Source organism: Lepidochelys kempii, chromosome 7 (assembly GCF_965140285.1).
Source record: "Lepidochelys kempii isolate rLepKem1 chromosome 7, rLepKem1.hap1, whole genome shotgun sequence".
Taxonomy (NCBI): domain Eukaryota; kingdom Metazoa; phylum Chordata; order Testudines; family Cheloniidae; genus Lepidochelys; species Lepidochelys kempii.
Genome location: NC_136386.1, coordinates 21495344 through 21521269, shown reverse-complemented (window position 1 = coordinate 21521269; position 25926 = coordinate 21495344). Strand labels below are relative to the sequence as shown.

Here is a 25926-nt window from a genome sequence, read left to right as displayed (position 1 = left end):
GGAGCGGGGCTTGCCCAGGTGTGTGCGCCCGTCCTCCTCTCACCCGCCCCCTCCCCCCCCGGCCGGGAGCGGGTTAGTACAGCCCGGTGTGTGTGTGTGTGGAGAGAGGCTTCCCTGTGCCCTGGGGCAGCGGCGGCCGCGGCGGCGCGTCGGGCGGGGCTCGGGTTCCAGCGCCCCCCGGGCCATGCCCAGCTGCAGCCGCGGCAGCAGAAGCAGCTCGCTGGCCGCCCGCTGCCCCGAGGGGAGCCCCCCCGCCCCTGTAGCTGGCTTTGCCCCGCCGCGAGGATGAGGAAAAGCCGGGTGCAGCGGATGGTCCTGGCCACTTGTCTGGGCTCCTTCCTCCTGGTGATTTTCTACTTCCAAAGCAGCCTGAACCCAGGTGAGTGGCATGGTCGCAGACCCCAGCCGGCCGGATCTCTGCCCGCTCCCCCGGCACGGCCCCTTCTCTGTGTGTCTGTGTCCCGGCTCCCCGTCCCGCGCTCGGGGAACCTGCGCCCTGCAGAGGTGTGGGCGCGCCGCTGAATTTGCCCAAGTTTCGGCTGCTCAGTTGCAAGGAGCCACCCGCCTATCAAAGAGCGCAACGTCCCCGGCTCCGGGACCGCTGGGGCCAGGGGCGGTTTCGGGGGTTACAGCAGGACACGGGCTGAGCCGAGTCTCGCTGAGATCAATGGAAAGACTCCCTCTGACTTCCAGGGGAGTGGGGCCCTAAGTCCGCAGGAACTCCCCGGAGATCAGCGGGACTACTCGCTGGCTCTGAACTCGGAACCGAGCCCTTTGTTTCAGACGTTCACCTAGGTGCAGTTAGGTTTATGCACTTCGTTGTGTGCTCAGAGCCAGATGTGTAGAGACAGTCTGGCCAGCTGGCATTTGCTTACTGCACATAAAGTCCTGCTTATGTTGAATGAGTGAAAACTCCCTGGGGAATACACTTGGCGTTTACGTATTTTTCAGCTGCAATCATTTACCTTCACTTTGTATCTTGTTTGTAAGGGGAAGGAAAATGCGATGAGTGTAATTAATAGATATATGAATTTCACATATTCAAATGACAGGTTTCAGAGTAACAGCCGTGTTAGTCTGTATTCGCAAAAAGAAAAGGAGGACTTGTGGCACCTTAGAGACTAACCAATTTATTTGAGCATGAGCTTTCGTGAGCTCATGCTCAAATAAATTGGTTAGTCTCTAAGGTGCCACAAGTCCTCCTTTTCTTTTTACATATTCAAATATCCATTTTAAAAAACAACTTTTTTTGGATCTGTTCCCAGATGTCTGCCTGTAGTAGAGTAGATTTGATTTGATGAAGTCAAGGAACACACCAATCTAAAATCTGCACTCGGTATTTGAATTAAAATGTCTTTAATGATGTGATACAGACTAACAAAGGTGAAAGAATGGAACAGGTCTCAGGTGTCATATGTCACACCTAGACCTATTGAAGTGCATCAAAAAAACCAGTTAAATTGTTGTCCCCTATGGAAAGGAATATCTTTAATGTCTGTTGTCAGTAATACATTGTGCTTGGGGAGAAGATCCTATAGGAGCAGAACTAGAAAATAAACAGACTTGTACTAAAAGGGTGAGAAGTTTCACTGCCTGCTTTCTGCTCTTTCCTTGAAAAAGGAATTGCTTCCTATTTCCAAGAGATATTATTAGGTAATTCCCATAGTTTAACAATGCACTGATGTCTTCTGATAACAGCAGAGATTAATCAATGGTGCTTTTAAAGTTATCTCCTCAAATTCAAAATACCTGTTGGACAGAAGTTAGTAGATTTTTACCACTTTGGACTAAATGAGATGTAATTTCCATTTTATAGTAGTTATTCCATCACTTTAATACTCTTTTCTTGAAAATAAAAATACATAACTTGTTGGCTAAATAGTGTCTGATTTGAAAAGTGTATTAGGTTTGTGTGTGTGTGTTATGCTTACTGTTAGAAGTTTACTAAACGAGCTGTGCAGTCCTAGAAAACTGCATTCAGTTTTCTATTAATCAATAATGTATACTTTAAAATGAATATCTGAGGTATGATTTTGATATTTGGAACATTCAGTAGAAAAATGCTGCAATGGATCAGTTAAGTATCTATGTAGCAGCTGTGTTAGTCTGTATTCGTAAAAAGGAAATAAGTACTTGTGGCACCTTAGAGACTAATGAAAGCTTATGCTCAAATAAATTGGTTAGTCTCTACGGTGCCACAAGTACTCCTTTCCTTTTTAAGTATCTATGCATCCAACAGAGAGAGGGCCAAATTTTACATTAACTTCACTGGAATTGCACTGGTGTAATTGAGAGGAGAATCTGGTCTATTATGTGATTTTACTGTAGCTTTTTTTTTTTTTTTTAAACAGGAGGATGCCTTCATGGGTGCTGATCCTGAAGACACTTACGCACATGTTTAACTTTAATCCTATGAGTACTCCCGGTATTGATCTGAACGGAATTACTCACAGGGTTAAAGTTAAACATGAGCAAAAATGTTTGCTGGTTCAGGCAATCAAACTCAGTGACAGAATCACTACAACTGCATTGGAATGAGATAATTTAATTACCTATCTGGAACTCATGCTGGCGAGGTGCTGAGTGCCTCTTGTTGAGTTTGTTGGAAATTAAGTGCCCTCAATGCAAGGAACATCCCCTTAATTCAGAAAAGGTATCATTTTTGAGAGGTCTCACAGATGAGCATATTTCATATAAAATGAGGTTTCTTTGCAGGTAAAGAGATAGGGGCAAATCCTCAGGTGGTATAAATGGTCATCGCTCCTGACTATTGAATGAGTCACAGGGACACGCTTGTAATCTGAAATCATGAGAGTTAAGGGTAGTTTCCAGTATTGCAGCTGCTCCTCCGTGTCCTTCTTCAGTTCTTGTGGTTTTGCAGCTCCCTTTCCCTATGTAGATTGAGTGCTGTCAAATGCAGAAAACAAGCAAGCTGAAAAATATCATTTTCTCTTAGTTGAGATAAAATTGAGATTTATCACTTAGATTTTAGGTGTTGTTTGTAGCAATAGTAGGTAACCAATTTCAGACAGAAGTGTGGTTATTTTTTATTTGTTTTTAGTGGCTCTTTAAGTTGTTTGATGTGTTTCTAGTATTACAAAAAAGCATTCCAGAGCAAGAGGTAGTCCCACAAGTCCCCTTCGAAGCAATCAAATGGTTTTTCCATTGTTGCTAAGCTAGGTTCTTCAGATTGTATTTCACATGAAACCTAAAGTGCGTAAATTGTAACTGATCGATCAGTGCTAAAGGCACATATAGATTCTGCCATCATTTGAGCCGGAATCAAGGCTTAAAATTGTGAGAGGCTGAGAGAGACAAATGATCATCTTATTAGATGTAGAAAAGCACTTAAAGGGCTTGATCTGCATGGAAGAGAAATAATTTAATCAGTAAAATTCCCACCTTTAAATATGCCTCTGTTTGGAGCAGCTGGCACTGAAATAACAAGTCATATAGAAATAGGGCACTCCTATTTCGAAGTCAGAGTGTGATGCACAGACTTATACTAAAATATAGTAGAATCTCAGAATTACCAACACCTCGGGAATGGGGGTTGTTCGTAACTCTGAACAAAACATTATGGTTGTTCTTTCAAAAGTTTTACAACTGAACATTGAATTACTACAGCTTTGAAACTTTACTATGCAGAAGAAAAATGCTGCTTTCCCTTTATTTTTTTCATAGTTTACATTTAACACAGTACTGTACTGTATTTGCTTTTTTGTCTCTCCTGCTGCCTGATTGCATACTTCTGGTTCCCAGTGAGGTGTGTAGTTGACTGGTCAGTTCATAACTCCGGTGTTGGTAACTCTGAGGTTCTACTGTAACTAAAAGTGTGAATTACCATTTCCAGTTTCCATGTAGACAAGGCCTCTGACCACAATCCATCTCCCTTGCTAGTGCAGGATACAGGGATCAAACTTGTTTCCATCAAAGTCAAAGGCAAAATCCCCGTTGTCCTTGGTGGAAGCAGAATCAGGCTTGTATGGCTGAATCCTACTTGCAAGTACATCAGTGTAAAGCCTGCGTAACTCACTGACTTCAGCGGGCTACTCCAGAGTTACACGTGTCTGACCGAGGGCAGAATCTGGACCTTAGTCTTTGTCATGGGGAGAGGATGCATCTGATATTAAACTTGGTAACACATTTGATTTTAGCCAGAATTACAAAATACAGATGTAACTCTTTGTAAAACCTCTTGAAATAAACGTTTAGCGTTGGAATCTAATGCACACTTTGAGCTCGACTCTGATCTCACTTACGTTGGTGTCTGTCCAGTGAGGTCTTGGATTGACTCTGGTGTAACCAACGTCGGAATCTGATCCTCTATTTTTCTCCTCCAGCTTTTACTGAGCTTGTGCCTCATTGGCTGTGTCTCCACAAGCTTTGTCCACCCCAGATTTCCCATCAGAGCTAACCCTGGTGCAGCTTCCCCTGTGGTAGCAACAATGGGAGTGGAGTGGGCTCCAGCAGATGCTTGGGTTTTTACCGTTGTGCCATTTAACCCCACTGAAACTTCAGCAAAACCAGGGTGGGAGTGAGCCCAGCTGATTGAACAGTCCTGCAGGGGAACCTATGGGTTTGCAATTTGCATTAACCTTCACCGTACTGGCATTTTCCACACTGCCAAGCTGAGGAATGTTTTAGGTTTTGTGTGACATTTGCAGTCTCCAAAGTGGTTAAACAAATGGCCACTCCATCCCACAGGAATTTGAATATTTCCTATATAAAAGAGAAAAGTCTCTGAAGAAAGCTTTGTAAGGGACATATGACTCTGCGGGGCCTGATTCTCCATTAACCATTGTAAATCAGGAGTAGCTCTATTGAAGCCAATGGGGTTTCACTGGTATAAGTGAGTGGAGAAACCAACAGGCCCCTTGTGCATAAGGCATTTCAATTCGTGCCTTTGGTGTCTGTCTATTGGTGAAGGCCCACGGGGCTACGGAGTCGTAGTGAAATGCATGTGTAGCTACTACCAGCCCCCTCTGGCTGCAAAACAGTCAGGATTTTCCTCTGTGCATTTATTGACTCTTGCACCCTTGTTTACTAGACTCCAGTGGCAGTTCAGGGTGCCTTGCAGGATTGGGGTTTGCTTCGGCTAATGTATTCAAAGTGCTGTATTCATACAGTCATAGCATTTAATGCCAGAAGGGAGTGTTAGCTCATCTATTCTGAGCTCCTGTGTGTCACTGGCCACTAAACTTCATCCGCTTTCCTTTGTATTGAGACCAATACCTTTGTTTGATTAAACCGCTCTTCTAGAAAGGCATCCATCTTGATCTGAAGACCTCCAGAGGTGGAGAATCCACCACTTCCCTTAGGAGTTTTGTTCCCGTGGTTAATCTCCCTTGCTGTTGCAAAATTGAGGGTTTATTTCTAATTTGAATTTGCCATTGGTTCTTGTTGTATCTTTCTGCCCTAGATTAAACAGCCTTTTAGTACCCAATACTGCAGAGGGTGTGGGGAGAGGGATAGCTCAATGGTTTGAGCATTGGCCTGCTAAACCCAGGGTTGTGAGTTCAATCCTTGAGGGGGTCATTTGGGATCTGGGGCAAAAATTGGGGATTGGTTCTGTTTTGAGCAGGGGGTTGGACTAGATGACCTCCTGTGGTCCCTTCCAACCCTGATATTCTATGATCCTGCATTTTCTAGAGTTCTTTGCAGTCCAGCTGTTGGTGTGAGTTGTTGAACCTCCAAAGATGCCTTTGAATGCCAACACCAGGGCCTTACACCGCCCTTGATCCAAGCACACAGGTTCTGCTGACTTTAGGAGGACTTTTGCTGCCCATCCACAACAGCATATAGCTCATGAATTTTTTGGCACCCAGTAAGCTCAGGGAAAGCTATTTCTTTCCAACTAAGTTCTATGTCTGGTGTCCTAGGTACTGCATCTCCTATAAAGCCTTGAATTGCATTCACAATTACATCCCCTAATGACCTGAACGTTAATGAAAGGAATGGCAGAAGGGGCCCTGATGTCGCACACGCTCTGATATTGTACAAGCCATTAATATTTGCAGCTGGTTGTGAAATAATGCCTAAGAAAAGAAAGGGAAAGTGAAACTTGCAGCATAGCTGACATTCCTTTAAAGCTTCTGTTCTGAAACTTGCCCATGTAAAGGGGCCCTGTCTTGCTCCCCTCATGCACCTGGCCCCAGCTGTTGACATTGTCGCCATTAAAAGGTTTTTTTTTTGCTACTTTTTACTCATGTTAGACCCGCAGAAGCAGCCCAGCTGTGGCAGAGTGAGCTGGAGTGGGGATTGTGATCAAGTATCAGGGAGATGCAACCACGTTGGCCTTCCTATATTACCAACTGTAAGAGGCATCCTAGCTCGATGGGAAGCAGATTTTGCGGGAAAAGAGGAATTCCGTTATGGAAAATATTGAAATCCTATTGAACATCCATTCATTTGAGTGATTCGAGACACAGTAGCTATAAGATGAGCCTATTTTCTGCTCGTACCTGTTGTGCTTTTCCTCACAGAAGAACTCGGTTTTTGTTTTTTGCTTTCAAGACATGGCTGTGTGACTTTAGAACTAATTCCCAGTGCTGTTCACGCCAGCTGTGACTCCTCGTGTGGCGTTTACGCTGTGTGAGATATCAGCCCAAGCTCCTGAATTTTGGATCTTCCACATCCAGATCCAAATTTGGTGGAGTTTGGATCTGGGGGGGGATTTGGTCCAGGCCCACCTCTACCTTGTACATAGTTAATAAACCCATGATCTCCTTTGAGCAAAGTGGCTCTAACGGACACTACACTCGCTAGGTCACTCAAGCCAAGATTTTCAAAGGTGACGAATGATTTTTGGGTGCATCCATTTTTGGGTCCCAAACTTGAGGTGTCTTAAAGGGGGCTAATTTTTAAAGAGTACTGAGATCTGCCAAAACCAGGCCATTTTAAGGTGTCTCAATTAGGCACCCAAAACTGATAGTAACTTTTGAAAATCTTGGCCAGAGTGAGCTGTCACAGTCAACTCTGGATTTGTCCCCACTGGGAAAATGCCCAGCAGTGCAGTTGTACTAGTGGTAGCATCAGTGGGAATTTTCCCCCTAAAATTCCCTACTGCAGGCCTGGCCACTAAGACTGGGGGAGCGGGGAAAATGTTTTAATTCATATCTTTCAACATTTCTTGATGACAAATTAATAGTGTGCTCTTCCCTAGTGCTTTTCAGGTAAGGTGCTCAAAGTGCTTTATGATAATTATTTAAATAATATTTTACATCATCCCTGTGGCATATGTAAATATTATTACACCCATCTTGCAGCTGGGGGAAACTGAGGCATAGAGCTGTTAAGTGACTTGTCCAAGGCCACACAGAGTTGGGCCCCGAATCTGCAAATACACATGGGCTTAGGTTTAAATGGGGCTACTCGTGCTTAAAGTTAAGCGTGTGTGTAAGTATTTGCAGGAGTGGGGCATTAGCAGAGCTAAGAATAGGATTTATGGGTCCTACTCCCAACCCCCTCCCCCCATGGTCTGCTCAAACCACTAGACGAGGGTTGCCAACATTGTATTTCAAAAATAAAGGAATGTTTTCTTAGCACCTCACCTCCCAATATTATTATTATTTTATTATTTAATTTATTAATAATAATGAGTACTCACCTACATTCGCCAGGGCTATTTCTTATGGCTTTTTGTTGCACTCAGCAACTCCCGATCTTATTGTACAGAGATGAAGAAATAAGAGATGTTCCTGCTAATAAGGGACTGTTGGCAACCCTACCTAGACAACAGTTCCTCTGCATTTTTTTAAAAAAAGTTTATTTTTCATTCAAAGATTAGGGTAAAATCCGACACTGTTGAAATAATGGTAAAACTCCTATTGCCTTCAATAGGATCCGTGTTTCCTTCCTAGTTTTAAATTATAATAATTCAGCTAAATGAATACATCAGAATGACCCAATACTACTCAAACCATTGTGTTGTAGTTACTCCAAATGTCCACTTGGGGTTGCATCATTGTCTTATGTCTTAAAAAAATGCAATGTTGATCTTGTCTTTGCTATCCACTAGCAAATGAATGCAAGTGAAATCCCAAGTAGCATCAAGAGACGCATGCTCTGCCTTCTCTTACCTCGTTGGGTACTCACCTGTGTATTGAGTCTGGTCCTGCAAACTCTCTGTGCTTGGAACTCCTGCTGGAGCCAACTGGGATTTTGTGCACAGAGGGCTTGCTTGTTCAGAGCTTCTTAGCAGCTGACCGACCCAACTCTAAATCTTTCCAGATAACGGTGCTGATCTGACTTCCCTTTGGTTTGTGCAACATGACAGGTCCTGGTGTGAAAATATAAGGGACCCTCCGGGGCTTTTATCCATTTGCTTTCGTTGCAGATGAGTTGCGTGAGTTTTTTTCAGCTCATGTTCTGGTTTTTAGCTGTATGAAATCCGAGAGGCAGTAACTGAGTTGTAAGAGGCAATATACTAGTGCGCTGTTAAAACAATTGGCCAGTATGTCAACAGAGGCATTAGATAGCACCGTCTGGAATGCCAGTTCCCACACACTGCTTGCGTTTGCTTGTGTTGAAAGGAAGGCGTGTAACATAGAATCTGTGACCTACTCTTGTGGACTCACTGGCTGGCTCTGCACTCGAACATGGATCCGTAATGAAGTTCATATGTTCCTGAGGGCCAATCCTTTCATGTGGAATGCTTTCTAGTCCCTCTTGGGTTTGTTCAGTTTCCTGACGGTCTGTGATAATTGCAAGAGATTTGAGAGAGGGCAAGTGTGGGACTTAGCTTGTCTGGAAGTTTATTCCGAATCTGCAGAAAAGAGACCGAAGATGGTGATCCTGGGGTCTTTGCCATATTGATCCAGGCCTTTTTCATCCCAGGGTTTGGTTCATTCAGTGCACCCGGCTTGGGGCTACATCTCATGAATAATGTCTGCTGGCTAGTTCACTCTTTTTACTCAGGTTGGGTCCCTGGGTCTCTCTGAAACAGGCTCATCCCTTGTGTATTACTGCATGTGTGGAGATCCAGCAAGCTAGCAGCCTTCATATCTAATGGAGAGGGGGGCTGGAGGCAGGGCATTCCCAGTGAGATGATCTGTGACTGTTTCACTTCTGGCATTGATTGGCCAGAGCCCAAATTTACTGATCTTCAAGTCACACAGTACTTTCTCCCAGCTGTTTTCTGATGAGGGCAAGGGTTAGAGTAAGGGAGAGTGAGGAGAGCACAAATTTCCATCCCCTGGCTAAAAGCAGAGGGAACTCTCCCTCCTCCTTGACAGGCACTGTTCCAATCTACCTTAACCCCTGGGTGGGGCTGAGGAGATGGTTGGGGAGAGCTCTATATTCGGGGAAGCAAAGTAGGAGAGTCTTATTTTGGATGATGTGGCTGTGTGTGTGCTGATGCAGCTCCGATAGCTGCGACATGTGCCCAGATCACAGGATTGAAGTCGTCTTTGGGCTAAATGGTACGAGCTGTAGTGAGGAGAGCCATGCCAGGCAATCGATGTATCCCCTGGGCACCAGTCATCATTTGGCCACTCTATGGAGCCAGTATGATAAATGTGTCAATGTGTGTCTTTAATCTGATGATGTTCCCCAAGGCTCTGCTGATGAGTGAGGTACATTAAACAAACAGGAAGGCAGAATCCTCCCTGGCATACCACTTCCAGCCTTCACTTCTAACACAAGTGAAACGTTGCCGGAAGCCAGACTAAGTGATCACAATGGTCCCTGCTGACCTTTAAATCTATGGAGTTTCACATAGTTGGGGAGTCTTGAGAGAATGGCTGTCCTACCAGCCAAACAGCGGGAAGCTCAACCAGAGAAAAGGAACCCTCTTGGTGGACAGATCTGGTTCTGATTCTGTAATTACTGCTTATGTCTTGATAGCAGGATGGACCCAATCCCACCATGAAGTTACTGGGAGTTGGTAGCATGCAAGGTAGACGATAGGCCTAATAGCAGAGCTGCTTGGAAAATGGAGTTCTTTTAGTGGAAACTTTTTCAACTTCAACATTTTTTCGATTTAAAACAAAAAACAAAAAAATTCAAAAGAAGGAAAAAAATCATTCTTGTGACATAAGAAAGAAAACCCCCAAACTGAAGAGTTTTTGATTTTTGGTTTTTCGATGAAAAGTCAACGTTTTTTGCAGCAGGCAGAGACTCTGGTGAAAAGTTTCATTTAGTAAAACAACCACTTTTCTGTCAAAAACCAGGTTTGATGGAAAATTTTCAAGCCACCTTCCCCGCAGACAAGGCTGAGCTTCATGGTTTTCCCGCCATCACTTTCATTTGACAGAGACCTGACTCTGAAGTACACCCCAAGCAGGGGCAGCACTGAACACAGTTTTTGGAAGAGCTTCTGAATAATCCAGTGAGGACAACTGGCTGGGCCAGTTCAGGCAGAATCATGCACTGTCCAGAACACAGTTCTGCCAGCCAGTCTGAAGCTGGCAACTGAATACTCTCTTGATGGACAAATAATCTGAACCTCATTTGTAAAACCAAATTATTAAAACCACTTTTCCATCAGCTGCTGCTTGGAGAATTCCCCCAAAGGAAGTCACAGAACCTGTTACGGGAGCTGGAATTTATCATGTGATGAGTTGTCTTACCTGGCTGCTGTTTTCCATGTATATTTTAATTTAAAGCATTACAACTCTGTTTTAATCCCCCTGCAACCACAACGCTCCCCAGAACTTGTTATAAAACTGTTTATAATAGTGGCTTTTATTTACTTGACTCTGTTTATTAGACACATCTGGACAGATGCCCATATTCTCATTAAAATGCACTTACGGACCATCAGCCAATCCGATGGTAGGTCTCACTGAACATCTGCAGTTAGAGATTGGCCCAAATCACAAGGCCAGCTGTGAACCACCATCAACCATGGGTCCTTGTGTACACTGAAGCTTTTGCACTGTCGTAGCTACACTGTTTAGATGTGCTGCAGCAGTAGGATCGGGCTTGCACCAACATACTTACCCAAATGCAGGGGTAAGTCACTGGTGCATGTCTAAATTTGGGAGTTGCACCAGTGTAACTATATCAGTTTAGTTACATCAGGGCAGATTTCTATTCTGTATAGGTTCTTATACTGTGCTTGTCACTGTAGTATCTGAGGGTATGTTTACACTGCAATAAAAGACCCACGACAGAGAGTCTGGGACAACTGGCGCAGGCTCATGGGGCTTGTGCTACAGGGCAAAAAACAGCAGTGGAGCTGTTCAGGCTTGAGCTGGAGCCTGGGCTCTGTAACCTGGTGAGGGGGGAGGTTCTTGGAGCCCAGGTTTCAGCCTGAGCCTGCAGGTCTACACTGCTATTTTTAGCCCTGTAGCGTGAGCCCAAGTCAGTTATCCAGGCTCTCAGCTCTGCTGTGGGTTTTTTATTGCAGTGTAGGCATATTCTGAGTGCCTTCCGGTACTGCATTGAGCAACAGGGCTACCCATCTGTCAGGTGGTGTTTGTGCCTTAGTCTAGACAAGCCCAGAGCTGAAATTCAGATCTGCATCGGCAGCCTGATTCACTCATGCTCTGCACCCTGTGTAAGCATATTCACCAGTGGAAAGTGGGTGAGAAATGCTACCAGATCAGAATGGCAGAGTTAGCCACTCCTGTTGCCCAGGTGTAGATGACTACAGGCAGGAAAAGGCAGGTCCTTGAACTTTATGTTTGGGGTCCAACTCTTGTTCCATTCATTGCATGCAAAAGATGCCACATGCTGTGAACTACAGTAGCTGTTCTTAAGTTGTCCCATGACAACCGTCAGCTTGTGCATTTTAAACACACACTAAGGCAGGCCTGACATTCTTCTTGCTGTTGAAATTTTTAAAAATGAAATAAATATTAGACTAGATAATATAGGTGAACAGTTATTGGTGTGATTTGGGCATGCAGTTGCCATTGTTTGCACATAGAAAGGGCTGATGCACAAAACTGGTTTGAGTTGTGTGCACAATAATAGTCATGGCACACCAGTGGGAGAGATTTTGTGTGTACCCAACCCTGGATGCACGTGTGAATTAAGATTTGCAGCCCCAGCCTGCACACGTGTATCAACAGTTGTGTGTGCAAGTTGGGGACGCACACATTTTTAGATGTGAAAAAATTGTCTCTTTGAAAGCAGTTTAGTGCCAGGTTCATTTAATTACTTCTTGCTGCTCCTTCCTGTGTTTGCAAAGCAACTCTATGATGTGGTCCCTCTCCTCAGGATCTAACCGTCTACTCTGGCTGAGTACAATACACACATTTAACCCAGGAGGCATGAGAACTGGCACAGACAGGTCTGTAGGAGATTGGCAGTGCAAAGGTTGGCAACACAGAGCACAAGTAATGCGCTCTTGTGCATGGGAAGAGAGAGTTGATGATAGCTTCTTTGATATATCGCAGCTTAATAATACATTTATATGGTGCCTTGAGGGTCCCTTAACCAGTATCTCTCATTTGCAGTTCACCCTGGAAAGGTGAACCTTGGTTTCAGTTTGCTGTACTATGGCACAGGACCTGAAATTATCCAGTAATAATAATTTAACTTATTTTGAACATGGCCTTTTGATGGAGGATCTCAAAGCACTGTGCCAATGTTAATTGTTACAACAACCCTGCGGATAGGGAAGTATTCTCCCCACAAGGCATGGCGGGATTTGCCCAATTTATTTCCCACTGACTTCCTTAGGAGTTGAGGGCATTCAACACTTTGCAGGATCAAGGCTAGTTCCACTTGCATTGAAATCATTGCTGTTGACGTCAGTGGATACAAGAGAGGGCTTGGAGTCAGCTGGAAATAAAACCCAGGTTCTTGACTCCCAAGCCTCTGATCTAGCCACTAGCACACACTCCCACCCTTGAAAAGGAGGCAGACTGTGGGCATCATAATCTGTTATCTTTAGAGAGTATATTGCTATGCAACTGAGGTCCAGATACCTGTCTGGGTCAGAGGCTTTGGTTTGATCCCATGCTTAGTTAGGATAACTTGATACTGATTTATTTTCCCCTCCATTCTGCAGTGTTCCCCGTTTTCTAAGTCCCCATGTTTAAGTACAGCTAACCCTTTGACAGTAAATATCCCCACTGCCTCTTGAGAGGGAGCAACCTGGGAAAGCTGCAGGGCTTTAAACTGTTTACTTTTCACACCTCCATTCTTTATATTGGATGGTTTGTGCATGCCCTGTTGGCTCTGCTTGTGGAACGCTCTGTGAAGAACTCTCGCTAGGATGGGGATGATCCCCCGGCGAGCCTGTTGTGGATCCTTCTTGTTTATTCACCTCCTTCTAAATATCTGCTTTCACCGAAGTCCTTCGGGGTATGGCATGTAGCTGCCTACAATGGACCATGTTTGCTTGACATTTTACTTCTGGCCTGCCCAGTGCCACTTGAAAGAGCAAATACCCATCAAATCTATTTCTAAAGGGGAGAATAGCCTACGTTGTGCTGTTGGGGGGGAAAAAGGCCAGTGGTGGGAATCAAGACCTCTAGCATTGTCTCCTTTATGGCCTGCTTGGACTCTGTCTTCTGTCTAATATCACTTTCCTAGTAGTGATCCTGTAGCCGCCAATGAAATCCCCTCCATGCAGGCAAAACCTCAGTCTCGGGCCTAAAGCCTGAGGTTAGGCAGGTATGCGAGAGAGCTGAGAGCCTGTCTGTTGGGAGCTAACTGAAAGTCCTGGGTGGCCATTGGTCAGCTGAGCTCATCTCCTTCCCTGTGATTTATTGGAAATCTACCAGCCTGTGGAATAATGTTGATGCATTGCTTTAAAAAAAAATTATTAACAACCTAGGGAACAAAGCTAATGCAACATTTATATGTTTTTGGGAAGGCAGCTGAATGCAATGAGGAGGGTGTCTAGCACGTCTGAGAAGAGTCAGAGCCACATCTAAAGGTGTTTAGTGAAATAAGGACTCTGTGCAGAAAGCCCTGAATCAAAACTTCAGTTCATTGGTGTCATAAACTACTTGTGCTGAATCTCCCGTTCCTTGGAGTACCATTAAGAGTTGGTATGAATATGATCATAACTTAATGAGTGAAGTGGCCCCTTTTGCAGGCACTGAGGTATTTACAGACTTTACATAAAGAAGCTCAACTCGTATCAGCTACCCCTGGAATGCAGCCACTTCTGGGCTAGGGGGCAGCAGCCATTAGAACAGTTCCTTCTTCCATACAGAGCGGTTGAGTAGAGGGACTGCTGAAGAATACTTCATGCAGGCAGGGGGCAGTTCTGACTGACAGTATGTGATTATCCAGAGTGGAGGTTAGTCAAGAAACTGAGGTTGACACCTCTACCCCAGAATGATCGCAAATGAGAGGGGCCTCTGCTTTACACTCCTCTGCAGGCTGGAAGCAGCATGCTACAGCACTGTCGCGCTATTGAATCACCAGCAACTTGCCTTTTCCTTGGAGGGCTCCAGTCTACATACGTCAACAGCCCTGCTCTCCTTAGCTAGTGCAGACGGACAGAACCACAGCCTGAGGTCCAGGGAATGTCTTTGTACCTGCTGACCAGTAGGCTGACCAGAATGAACCCTCAGCTTTCTGTCAGCGTTTCTTTCTTAGCATTGCAAATATCGTAGTTTTTCACTCCACCAGTGCTCTCGCCACAGGTTCTGTGCTTTGGTGTAGGGTTTGGGGGAGATTAAAGCTTTTCTGTGCTCACCGTACCCTGGCAATCATTTACAACTCAGGCATTTTGAAAGCTTGCTGGCCAGCTGACTCTTGGAATAAGTCAAAGATCTGCTGAATTCCAAACTTGATTCTATGCGCTTAAGAGCTGCCTGGCTTTCCCTCCATTGACTAGAATGCCGGCCCTGCTCAAGTTATGCAGCTCCATTGCCCTCTAGTTACTGGGGTTCCACTGCGGATATAAAACCCCTAATGGTTACTACAGGGAACAGAGTTTCTTTCTTAGCTCAAAGGATGAAGGCCTGTGTATGTGGAGCCAAAAGAACTGATGTCGGAGACTGGTTGGTGTCTCCTGTTTGTGGCCCAGAGGTTTGTTACAGGAGGCCCTAGAGCGTGTTCATGAAACCTTTGGGATTTTTGTTTGTGTAGGAAAACCACTGATTGCCTAAGCCATAAAGGCAGTTCCTGAAGTGTGGCATTGACTGCCCGTCATTGGCCTGGAAGCCACTTATATTTCCTATAGCTCTCCAGTGCTTTGGCGTTTGGTATGGTTATATGGTTAATTTTGTCTTGAACAAGAAGAAAGGTTCTTTTCTGATAGCTTTTACCACTGCATTTATTGCTGACCTAGGGTTCAGTAGCTATCTGTATACCAAAGCCCTGGGATATGCTACTGCCCCCACCTGATCCGTGAGAGGAAGCACAACCACAACACCCACATCTTGACACAGCTACATTGGTTCCCCGGCTCATGTCAAAACTAAGATAAAAATCTGTCGCCTTCCTGCTTGATTTTTAAAACTGTCCTAGTTTCCGGCTGACTGTTCCCTTGTGTGTCTCTCTCTGCTTCCGTACTGCTCCTACCCCTCCCCTAATACCAGCCTTTTCGTACAGTGTCACCCTGCAATGCAAAAACCTTGCGGTCTTCTGATGATCTGGAACAGCCTCTCTTTCTTACTAGCTGATCCATCTCTGTTGTATCTCTTTGACTCATCAGTTGGACAGATCTCCACTGAAGACGTAGCTCTCCGCCTTTTAATCACTCCCCCTGTGCTGCTGCTATTTAGTTTCACTGCGCCTGTTTAATTTAGCTTCACGCAAGGCCTTTTGGCATGTCCTGGAGATGCTTTTCTGTACCTAGCAAAGCTGTGCCGTAGCGCACAGCGAGCGATCTCCAAGCTCACCGTGTTAGCTGTTTTGTGCTTTGCGTAGCTGCTTCCTCAAGCACCACCGAAAACCATGCTGCCCACGACAGGTTCTGGTGTTGGGCTCACATGCATAAATTATGATATGCTGAGAGACACTGGAGACTGGATCCGTAACAGACCTCTTTGAGACCTGATTGAATTGGCCTGGTCAACACTGGTTCTCCACTTGTGAGGTAACTCTCTTCTCATCATGTGTCAGTATATTTATGCCTGCATCTGTAATTTTCATTCCATGCATTTGAAGAAGATGGATTTTTTACTCACAAAAGCTTATGCTCAAATAAATCTGTTAATCTTTTTAAGGTGCCACCGGACTCCTCATTGTCTTTGAGCTTGAGTGTGAGTACCCTCTGCCATAGGCCTCGACTTCCCCTTTGCCCAGTGGGTGCTTGACCCCCCCCCGCCCCACCCTTTTCCCGCCCCTGCACTGTCCTCCCCCCCATTCCACCCCCTTCCCTCAAGTCCCAGCCCTTGCTCCTCCTCTTCTCCGCCTCCTTCCCTGAGTGTGCCATGTCCCCACCCCTCCACCCTCCCTCCCGGCAAGTCCAAAGCGCCGCCAAACAGCTGTTTAGTGGCAGCTGGGCAGGAAGCACTGGGAGGTACGTGGAGGAGCAGGGATACAGCATGCTCGGGGGAGGAGGTGGGAGAGGCGGGGGGAGCTTGGCTGCCAGTGGGTGCTAAGCACCCACTAATTTTTCCCCATGGGTGCTCCAGCCCCAGAGCATCCATAGTGTTGGCGCCTATGCTCTCTGCAATTGATATAACTGTCAGGATAAACTAATCACAGGATTCCACTTAGTACAAAAAGGGTAGTGAATCCACCCAGGAGTTCTGGATAGATTGGATGGATGGGTTTTTCTGACAAGGCTGAGTACTGTCTGTGTGTGTGTGTGATAGAGAGAGAGACTGACTGGCCAGTGCAAGAAAACCAAGCAGCAGCCTGTAAGCATAGTGTGACCCTGGAGAAGCCTCGAGAGAAGCTGGGGTCAGGTATGCTGGCCGAGTGAAGCTTGGGGCTGTAAGCTAAGAAACTGCGCCTTTTGGTTTTGGTCTCTCCTGTGCTCAGAGAAGCAGGACTTAGTACATTTCTTTTAAATAAAAAAGTCTGCATCAAAGAAGATACCAGACTCCATCTCCATCATCAATATTTACTCCCAACTGGGACGTCCCAGGGGTGCTGAATTTTGACAAGCTGCTCTGGTTAAAAAGGGGCAACATTAGTTAGTTTATGTTCTGACTGTGCTTGGAAATGCACATTGCGTTCAAAGTTTTGGGGCTGATACGACATATTAAAATGGTTGGTACGCTCATACTGATGGGACCTGATAGTCACAGACTCCTTACAATCTGTGTATTCTTAGCCAGGATCTGTTAGTCCTGTATCTATCCCAATCATACACACATTCCACACTAAAGTGCTTTCACACATCCCTTGCTCTTTTATGCTGGAATTCTTTTCCCTGGACAGACCAGGATGGATAGATTGGTAGAGTTAAAAATTTAAAGATCCTTCTCCTCTTCCTCTGAAGGTCTGAATCTCCATTGTCCTGTCCCTTGTGTTGTGACGTGCTCCAGGGCAAGGTGAGTGCAAAGCGTGTGTGAAATGTTACCAGTTAACATTTTACGAGCCCTTTGCACTAGTGTAAATGACCGCAGAAATGACTGCAAAGTGACAGAGACTCAGGTACTGGCTGTTGGCTGTACAGTCTTTGTGGCTTGTTCCTCACTTCGTGAATGGCACGTCCTGACTAATTTGCCTGCATATTGTGGATGCCTCCTGGGTTCTTTCCTAATTCTGCTCTTGTGGAGAGCCTTGGGCTGCATTGGGTCTGAAAGGGATTGCTGCGTTCCCTTGTCTCCGTGTCTGTCCCTTGGAGGCAGCTCCATGTGAGTTGTCACTCTTTAGACGTTCTGCAGACTGCATGGATTTGCAGCCCACCACAAGTATGAAACATGATCCAGCTCTGGTCTCTGACCAGATGTTATTTAGCTGCTCTGTGTGATGAATTATTGACCCTGCAGGAAGCAGGGTGACTGACATACGGATCAAAGATGATATTTTATTTGGAACTGTTCACGGTGGGTGTTTCTGTGTCTGTCCTGTGTCAAGGTGGACTTCCCGCGAGGCAGGGATTCAGGAAATTAGCTTGAACTAATTAGTGCTCAGCAGATTTTCAATAACACCCCTCTCCCCCATGCTCATTGTCCTTTCCTCTAAATCAGGAGCTGAAGTGCATGAAATTGTGAATAGCTCTCCATGGGTAGCAGTGACACCTGCATAGTATGCCTCTGATGCAAATGAGAAAAGAGGCACAAAGAGATCAAGGACCCAGTCTTGCACATACCTGCTCCCAAGCATGGTGCTTGCTAGGTGGAGTCCGATAGAAGCTAATGGGTCTATTTATGGTAGTAAGCGCTATGCATGGTAGTAGCATCTTTGAAGGATAGGGCCTGACGTATTTTGCCCAGGATCACTCCTGGCTCTGGGAGTTACATTCTTATCTCCCTTGGACTTCAGGGAGGTTGAAGGGTGTGACAATTTGGGGGATCTGACTGTACTATATAGGGACTCTGGTTGATGTTATAAAAATTGTTACCTCATGGAATGCATCTAGGCGGATGTGGTCTCTACCATGTGCTGACAAGGCTGTAAGTAATTTCTCCCTGACCAAATACAATGGAGAGTTGCCAACTTTGGTCCAGAACACAGTTGTTAAACAATTGGTATGCTAAGGAGGTTGGCTAGAGCTGGAAGAAGCTCCGTCCTTCTGCTTGTCTGTGAGATGCTGATGAAGTAAAGAGTAGAAAAACAGCATCAGCAGAACAAAGGAACCCGGTGCTGGCAGAGGGACACATAGACTGGGAGACTCCATGGAGACAGGACAGAAAGCTTGGGGCAGGAGAAGGGAAGAAATGGGTATGCTTTCGCAATAGGGGGTCTTATTTAAATGTGGGCCAGTTAAAGTCAGAGAAAACTAGCTGAGCTGGAAAGACTCCATGATTTGGAAGAGAAGTCATACACTGTAGAGGAAGGATCCTAGATGCCCCAGAGGGCTCTGCCCAATCCCAAAGAACTCTCCAGAATGGTGAGGAACCTGAGACAGGGAAATGTGTCTAGGTGTGTGTGTTGTTTTGTATAGATTGGTATATTTCTCTGGCTACTCAGTAACGAAGAAAGGTGTTTAGAATCCTGTGCAAAGTCTGTCAGTGAGTCTGTTGGCTTTCACTATCACATACCCCCGAGGAGGTGAACTGTAAACCAGAAGGTGCACACCTTCAGTCGGATTCTGGGGAATGTGCAAGAGCTGCTGGAAGGCTTGTGGGGAGACAACACTAGTTTCAGGGCCTAGGCAAATGGACCCTGCAGTTCTCCCTGCCAAGAAGGGTGTCAACAAGAGGCCCACACCTGGAGTGAGTGCCTAGAGACCCAAAGCCAGGAACAGTGCCTAAATTCAGCCTTGCCCCAGCAGGCAAAGGGCACTTGGGATTCAGTATTTGGATCTCCTCACAGCACTCTGGTGAATATCCAACAGTGGGGAGCTTGACTAGATCTGTGACAGAGGACACTTGGAAGTCCGTAGGAGTTGGTAGGAGTCTTGCCAATGACTTCAACAGGTGCAGGTCCAGATACCCAGAGTCAGTTGGGAAGAGAATCCATGGTTCCTGACTCCCAGGCCCCTGAACTAGCCATTAAACTGCTTTCCCCCCTGGAAAAGGAAACTGACCTTCTGTAGCGCCTTCTGCAGACCAAGTGTCTCAGAGAGCTAAACAGGACAGCGTGCTTAATGCTGATCGTGCAGTAGCCGTGGAGGCAAATACTGCAGCTGTTCAGACAGCCAAATGGAATTGATACTTATGTATATGGTGTCTCAGTGCTACATTGATAGGCACCTTGGAAATGCTTGAATTCTTCTCGGACCCTTTTTCCGATACTCCGTTGGCTGAGAAGTCTGGGATATCCATGCTGCTTCATGATAACTGAAGTGGGAACTTGGTCATACTGGATCAGACCACTGCTCTGTCTCACCTGGTACCTTGTCTCAGGCAGCATCTCATGCCACAGGCTTCATAGGAAACTCCATGATGGATAATTATGCAATAACATTCTCACGAGGGGGAATTTCTACTTTCACCAGGCTTCATGATTGGTTTATGCCCTAATGTTCTTAAAATTTTATCCCAGCTAATACAACTGTGTCTATTCATATAAATCTTCAGTCCTTTTTTAAAGCTAAGCTCTTTAACTCTGTTTCTAGTGGCAATGAGTTCCACAGGTTAACTAATCATATGTTAAAAGGAAATAATCTAATCAGAGATCTGAACTGGGCCTATAGTTGAAGAAGCACTAAGAATCCCAGAGATAAACAAAGGGAAAGCAGGAGTAACCACTAGTAAACTGGTGCTATCAGAAAGGATTTGCTGAGTCTACCTTTTTCATGATCTGGTTCCTATATCCTGCTTTGTGATTTTTATCAGTCCCATATGGGGAGCTGGCCTGGCTGCTAGAAACATACCAGCCAGGCATATACATCCCTCTGAGGGAGGCTGGGTCTGTGAGCAATACATCATCCGGGATGTTTCTTTCTTGCTTGCATTTTTTGAGTGTTAATGTCGTGTGCCTGAAAACGAGTGACCAAAAGCCAAAAAAAAAAGTCTGAGCCAAATCTAAGTACAAGCAGGCACTGTGCAAGCTCCCTGGCCAGCATTCTGCAAGAATGCCTGATCCTAACTCTCGGCACCCTCCACTATCCTGGGCTCCCACACAGCAATCCCAAGGCCAGGGCTTGGAGCACAGTGGAACAGGAAGCAGTGGCCACTGGCTGGTACAGCTGGGCTCTTAATCTGACAGGTTGGCGCAGTTACCTGGAAAGTCTGAGTCCAAGGGCTTAGTGAAGCTGTGTGCCTGCATACACAGGCCCCAGTGATTGTGAGTCCATATGATTATGGATCGCCTAAACATTCTGCATGTGCACAGAAGAATCTTGGCCTGTGAGTGGGATGCCAGCCTCCTCGTTTGAAAATCTGCGCTCTGGCATCCAGGCTGGGTGCTGCTAGACGGATCTCGATCTGCCAACCTGTCACACCCTCTGCATTGACAGGGTGAGCGCTGCTGGTACAATTCCTGTGAAGCAATGGCCTGGAAAGGGTTTATTGACAGTGAATGGGAACGCTCGTAGTTTAGATTTGCATCATAGCTCTCATCCATATGCTGCTGCGGCTGCAATGCAGAACCAGGAGAATGACTGACTTGGGTGGTAGTGTTGGGGACACCACTCTTGGAAGGCCTCTTTCTGGGTTTGCAGGAGAAATTAACCATTGAAGACGTCCAGGTAAGTATTGGGTAGGTGAAAGAGCCAGCCAGTATTTGCCTCTGTTCAGATCAGTCTCCATTAGCTTTGGTTCCTGTCTTCAGCCACAGGAATGACCCTGGGCTGTTGGCAAATAGGATCCAGCTTCCCTGACAAGGACCCATTCTCCTTCTTTGCCCACTTTATTGTGGGCTAAAGCTTGAGCTGTGGTCCTTTTAGGCCATTTGGCTGGAGATTCTTTGGCTGATTCTTGAACTGGTTTGAGTAAATGGATTGAAAAAAAATGTTTTCACCTTAAAAACCCTGACTCAGCACTGCTCATCCTTAGGAGGGGAGAGGGCCACCTACCTGGGGCCAGGTGTGCTAGATCCCAGCACCTGATGCATACCGCACTGAGATGGTGTGACAATTGACCGGTTGGAATCTGAATATAAGTTACCAGTAGGAAAATAAACCCAAGCTAAGGTTTGCAAACAGATAGGTTTATCCTACCTTAACTCCTTTCTTGAGAAGGTTTTATAGAACACGTGGAAGTTCTTGGTTCCTGGCTTTAATCTCCTCTTCTCTTTGTTAATGGAAAGGCTAAAAAAACCTTTGGGCTCTCCAGCAGCATAGAATTTCAATGCTGTTATGTAATGTCTTCTGGCAATCAGATCTTCATAAGTCACAGCTCCTTCTGGGGCCAGTGGCTGTTAGTAGCTGGGCTGACTCAGGGGTCCTTATTGCTTAACCCTTAGAAATCTGGTTAAAGCCTGAAAACTGGCTGGTTTGATTGGGGCTCTCAGAGGTCAGGTCGGGGCACTCTGTCAGAGGTTGGGCAGGAGGGAAGGATGAGGAGTGAAATTGACAAACACAAAAGTAGGGCCAGTTTCATTGCCCAAGGTGAATGACCTGCAAACTGTAACCAAGCAGCAGAAATAAACAAGTAGATTTAAAGGTACAAACCTCATTCAGTATCAAGAGTCTAAAGTTGTATATTACTAACACCACGTTTTGTAAAAATCTTAATGGCGGCCCTTAAAACTCACAGCCGTTCAAGGTAGTGGAGCCTTCACAGGCAGCCTGAGGGTTAGTGAGTGTATATGGTGTGTGTGGGAAAGAATTGGCTGCAAAACTATCCGCAGTAGATAGCGTCCCAGCTTTGGGAATAGCAACCGCTCCAGTGTTAACTATTAGCTGCCAAGCCAGCGGAGAATGCACAAAGAGCTGCAAGCCAGATGTTTATATCCGTTTGGTGGGCAAAATGCACACACGGACAAATGCCTGACTTGTGCACAAAGCTATTACATCTGCCCATCTGGTAACTGCATGGTCCGATGGCTCATGGTGGTCGCCATGTGAGCAGTTGCACTACTAATTTGTCTGAAAAACATGGTCTGTATTTCTGGCTCTGTGATGGGGCTTAACCCGCAGCACCTGCCAGGCAAGGGAATGAACCCCAGTTAATCATGCTCCACAGCTGGGCGTGATTAACTGGAGGAGCTGGAGCTAAGTAGACTGAGGGAGCTCAGTTGGAGAGAGACTGCAGTGGAAGAAGACTCTTGGAGCAGGTTAGGCTTCTGTAGGGGAGCTCTGAGATAGGGCTAACAAGGGAAGGGCAGTGAAGCCTGAGGGGGTGAAGGGCTGTTAGTTTGAAAATGTGTTTCTATTTTTATTTGGACTTGTTTGTGCTACCCTGGAAGGGGTGTAGACTTCTGGGTGGTTGGCTGGAGGGCCAAGCCACAGAACACCCACAAGTGGAGTTGGGAGAAGATGCAGGCTGAGAAAAGCCTTCGCAGGCCAGGGAGAGCCCAGTAGGGGGCACCAGAGAAAATAACCCTGTGCAATGCTGTGACTAGCGACAAGGAGGCGCTCATGAGATGAGGACATGCTACCACAGGCTCCCACTGAAAGGTGCAAGCAAAAAGTAGGAACTTGGGCTGGTAAGGCACCTCTTCCTCAACTGCATGATGCCTAAGGCCTGTCAGCCGAAACTGTGTCTAGTTTTCAGCCGTGTGTGTGTGTGTGTGTGTTTGGAACAAGGCCATCTCTGGTCGAGACAGACTTTCCCCTAGTTTGTTAGTGTTTTAATTTGGAATAAAAGCTCAAATAACTGTGAAGGTTGGGACTCTCTTCTGGTGAAGTCATTTTCTCCCTTCCCATCTTCCAGAACTATACTTGAAGTAGAGTTTTCACTGTAAGGAGAATTAGGAGCAACCTGAGCAGTTCCGATTAGTGTTCCAGCTACTCCAGCATGCGGTCTCTCATGGTAGCACATGCCTAAGTGGGAAATCCAGGAAATCCTAAGAGGACAGTGTCATGGAGTTCAAGGGATGCAATCCAGACCATTAAAGGGTTGTCACTGCTTGCCCTGCAACCCTGGGTGCCTCTCAATGCTTTGCTACTGCAGCTCCCAGCCTGGGATGCTCTCAATCATAGACTCATAGAATATCAGGGTTGGAAGAGACCTCAAGAGGTCATCTAGTCCAACCCCCTGCTCAAAGCAGGACCAATCCCCAATTAAATCATCCCAGCCAGGGCTTTGTCAAGCCGGGCCTTAAAATCTTCTAAGGAAGGAGATTCCACTACCTCCCTAGGAACCCATTCCAGTGCTTCACCACCCTCCTAGTGAAAAAGTTTTTCCTAATATCCAACCTAAACCTCCGCCACAGCAACTTGAGACCATTACTCCTTGTTCTGTCATCTGCTACCACTGAGAACAGTCTAGATCCATCCTCTTTGGAACCCCCTTTCAGGTAGTTGAAAGCAGTTATCAAATCCCCCTTCATTCTTCTCGTCTGCAGACTAAATAATCCCAGTTCTCTCACTCTCTCTTCATAAATCATGTGCTCCAGCCCCCTAATCATTTTTGTTGCCCTCCACTGGACTCTTTCCAATTTTTCCACATCCTTCTTGTAGTGTGGGACCCAAAACTGGACACAGTACTCCAGATGAGGCCTCACCAATGCCGAATAGAGGGGAATGATCACTTGCCTCGATCTGCTGGGAATGCTTCTACTTATACAGCCCCAAATGCCGTTAGCCTTCTTGGGAACAAGGGCACACTGTTGGCTCATATCCAGCTTCTCATCCACTGTAACCCCTAGGTCCTTTTCTGCAGAACTGCTTCCTAGCCATTCGGTCCCTAGTCTGTAGCAGTGCAATCAGCAACAAGCATGCAAGTCACACCCTGAGTGTCTGTGTGTGATGCAGCCAACCCTGGTTCAGCAGCTCTGACCCCAGCAGCCTCTATGCAGCCCTACTTTGGCTTCCACCAGCCTTGGTTGTAACCAGCAGGGTCACTCCCAGTTCCCAATTTCTCCCAAACCATGTGCCCTCAAGTGTCCAGCCCTCTGCTGGACGTTTCAGAGAAACAATAAAGTTCATTTGTTATTTAAAGAGACAAAAGCACCTCACAGTTATTAACTTAACTGGGGTAAACACTCCCTTTTGTGCAAACACAGCACTGCATTGGTTTATAGTAAAAATAAAACACGTTTCTCAACAGGACATAGGGTAAGGGATGTCAAGTTAGGAAGGGTTACAAGCAAATAAAAGGCAAAACGCTCATCTAGAAGTCTAAAACTTTATCTAGCAAGATACAGGCTTTGTTCAAGATGGTTTCTCTCCTCGGTCATTCTTATTTCCAGCTGTGGCTGACTTTTCCTCATTCAGGACCTTCCACAGAAGGACAAGGTGCTGGTATCCCTTGTCTTCCTAGGTGAAAAATCTTTGCCTCAGCAGGTTTCTCACTTATGTTAAGTTTCCAGAGACTTCAGCCCCTCCTTGGCTGAAAGACCCATCTTTCTCAGCTTGCAAGAGCTCTGGTCCCTTGCGTGTCTCTAGAGATGGATAACTTAGGCATCTTCTGTCCTTCCCTTTGTAGTCCAGTGAACTTTTGAAAAGCATATCTCAAAGTTCATTGACCTTGCTTCAAGAATCAGGAAGGCTTCATGGGGTCTCATCTCCAGCCCCCATCGAGATTAAGTGGTCATCTTTCCACACTTGCTCTCCTGGTGGCTATTTTTACTTTGCATGTAAATGTTCTTTTCTTTGTCTTTGCCTGACAACCAGGCAGGCCGGACAAGCAAATACACAGTCCTTCAGATCTGGAAATGCTGACTCCCCTTGGGAGCTTTGATGGTTCCATTTACTACATATGTAAATTGTAATCCCGTTGTCACTGGTTACCCCTACTTATTTGTATTCAAGATCTGTGCAGGCCTGTTTTGTACTTTGTTCAAATACAGACTTTAAAACATAATATCAGAGAACATCCATAAGGCCACGTATAGCATTAATATATGCCTCTTACAATGATATTAATCCCCAGTGTGTCATTGGAAAACTTTAATGACACCTTTTACATACAGATCATGACATCAGTGAATTGGGGTACTGGTCTGAGCTGCTCAGGCCAGCTGAAACTCATTACCTCGTACCAGTGAGCCCCTTACTCTTAGGGTCATGCCCTGAAGCATGAAAGATATTTTTTTATTGCAACTCTGGCTGTATTCTTTAGCCGTATAAACGTCCAGTTCTGTTTAGATTCCCACCCTTGGCATCAGTGATATCCTGTGTCAATTGCACTGCTGTGGAACAATTCGGAGCTCTCCTTCTACTTCACTATGAAGGGAGGGTGGCCAGCCAAGAGTTTGCGATAGCAGTTTGTTAGCTGTATGTATGTGCTGGGTGGGGCTGTCCCATTATTTAATTATTATTGCTCAACTTTGTTATATTAGCAGCTAGAGGCCCTGATCAGTGGGACCCTCCATGGCACAGACACAGAATAAATGTGCTCCAAAGATCTTGCAATCTAATTAAGACAAGCTGCCACAAAGTGAACATAACAATCA

General features: G+C 45.8%; 1 protein-coding gene across 1 annotated transcript in view; it reads left to right on the top strand.

Moving 5' to 3' along the window:
• CHST13 (carbohydrate sulfotransferase 13) overlaps nucleotides 1-25926 on the top strand; it is a 65930-nt gene continuing 40004 nt past the window's right edge. Inside the window, exon 1 of the mRNA XM_073351341.2 lies at nucleotides 1-379. Coding sequence (XP_073207442.1) covers nucleotides 286-379 — 94 coding nt within the window. The 5' untranslated portion in view covers nucleotides 1-285. The remainder of the gene's footprint in view (nucleotides 380-25926) is intronic.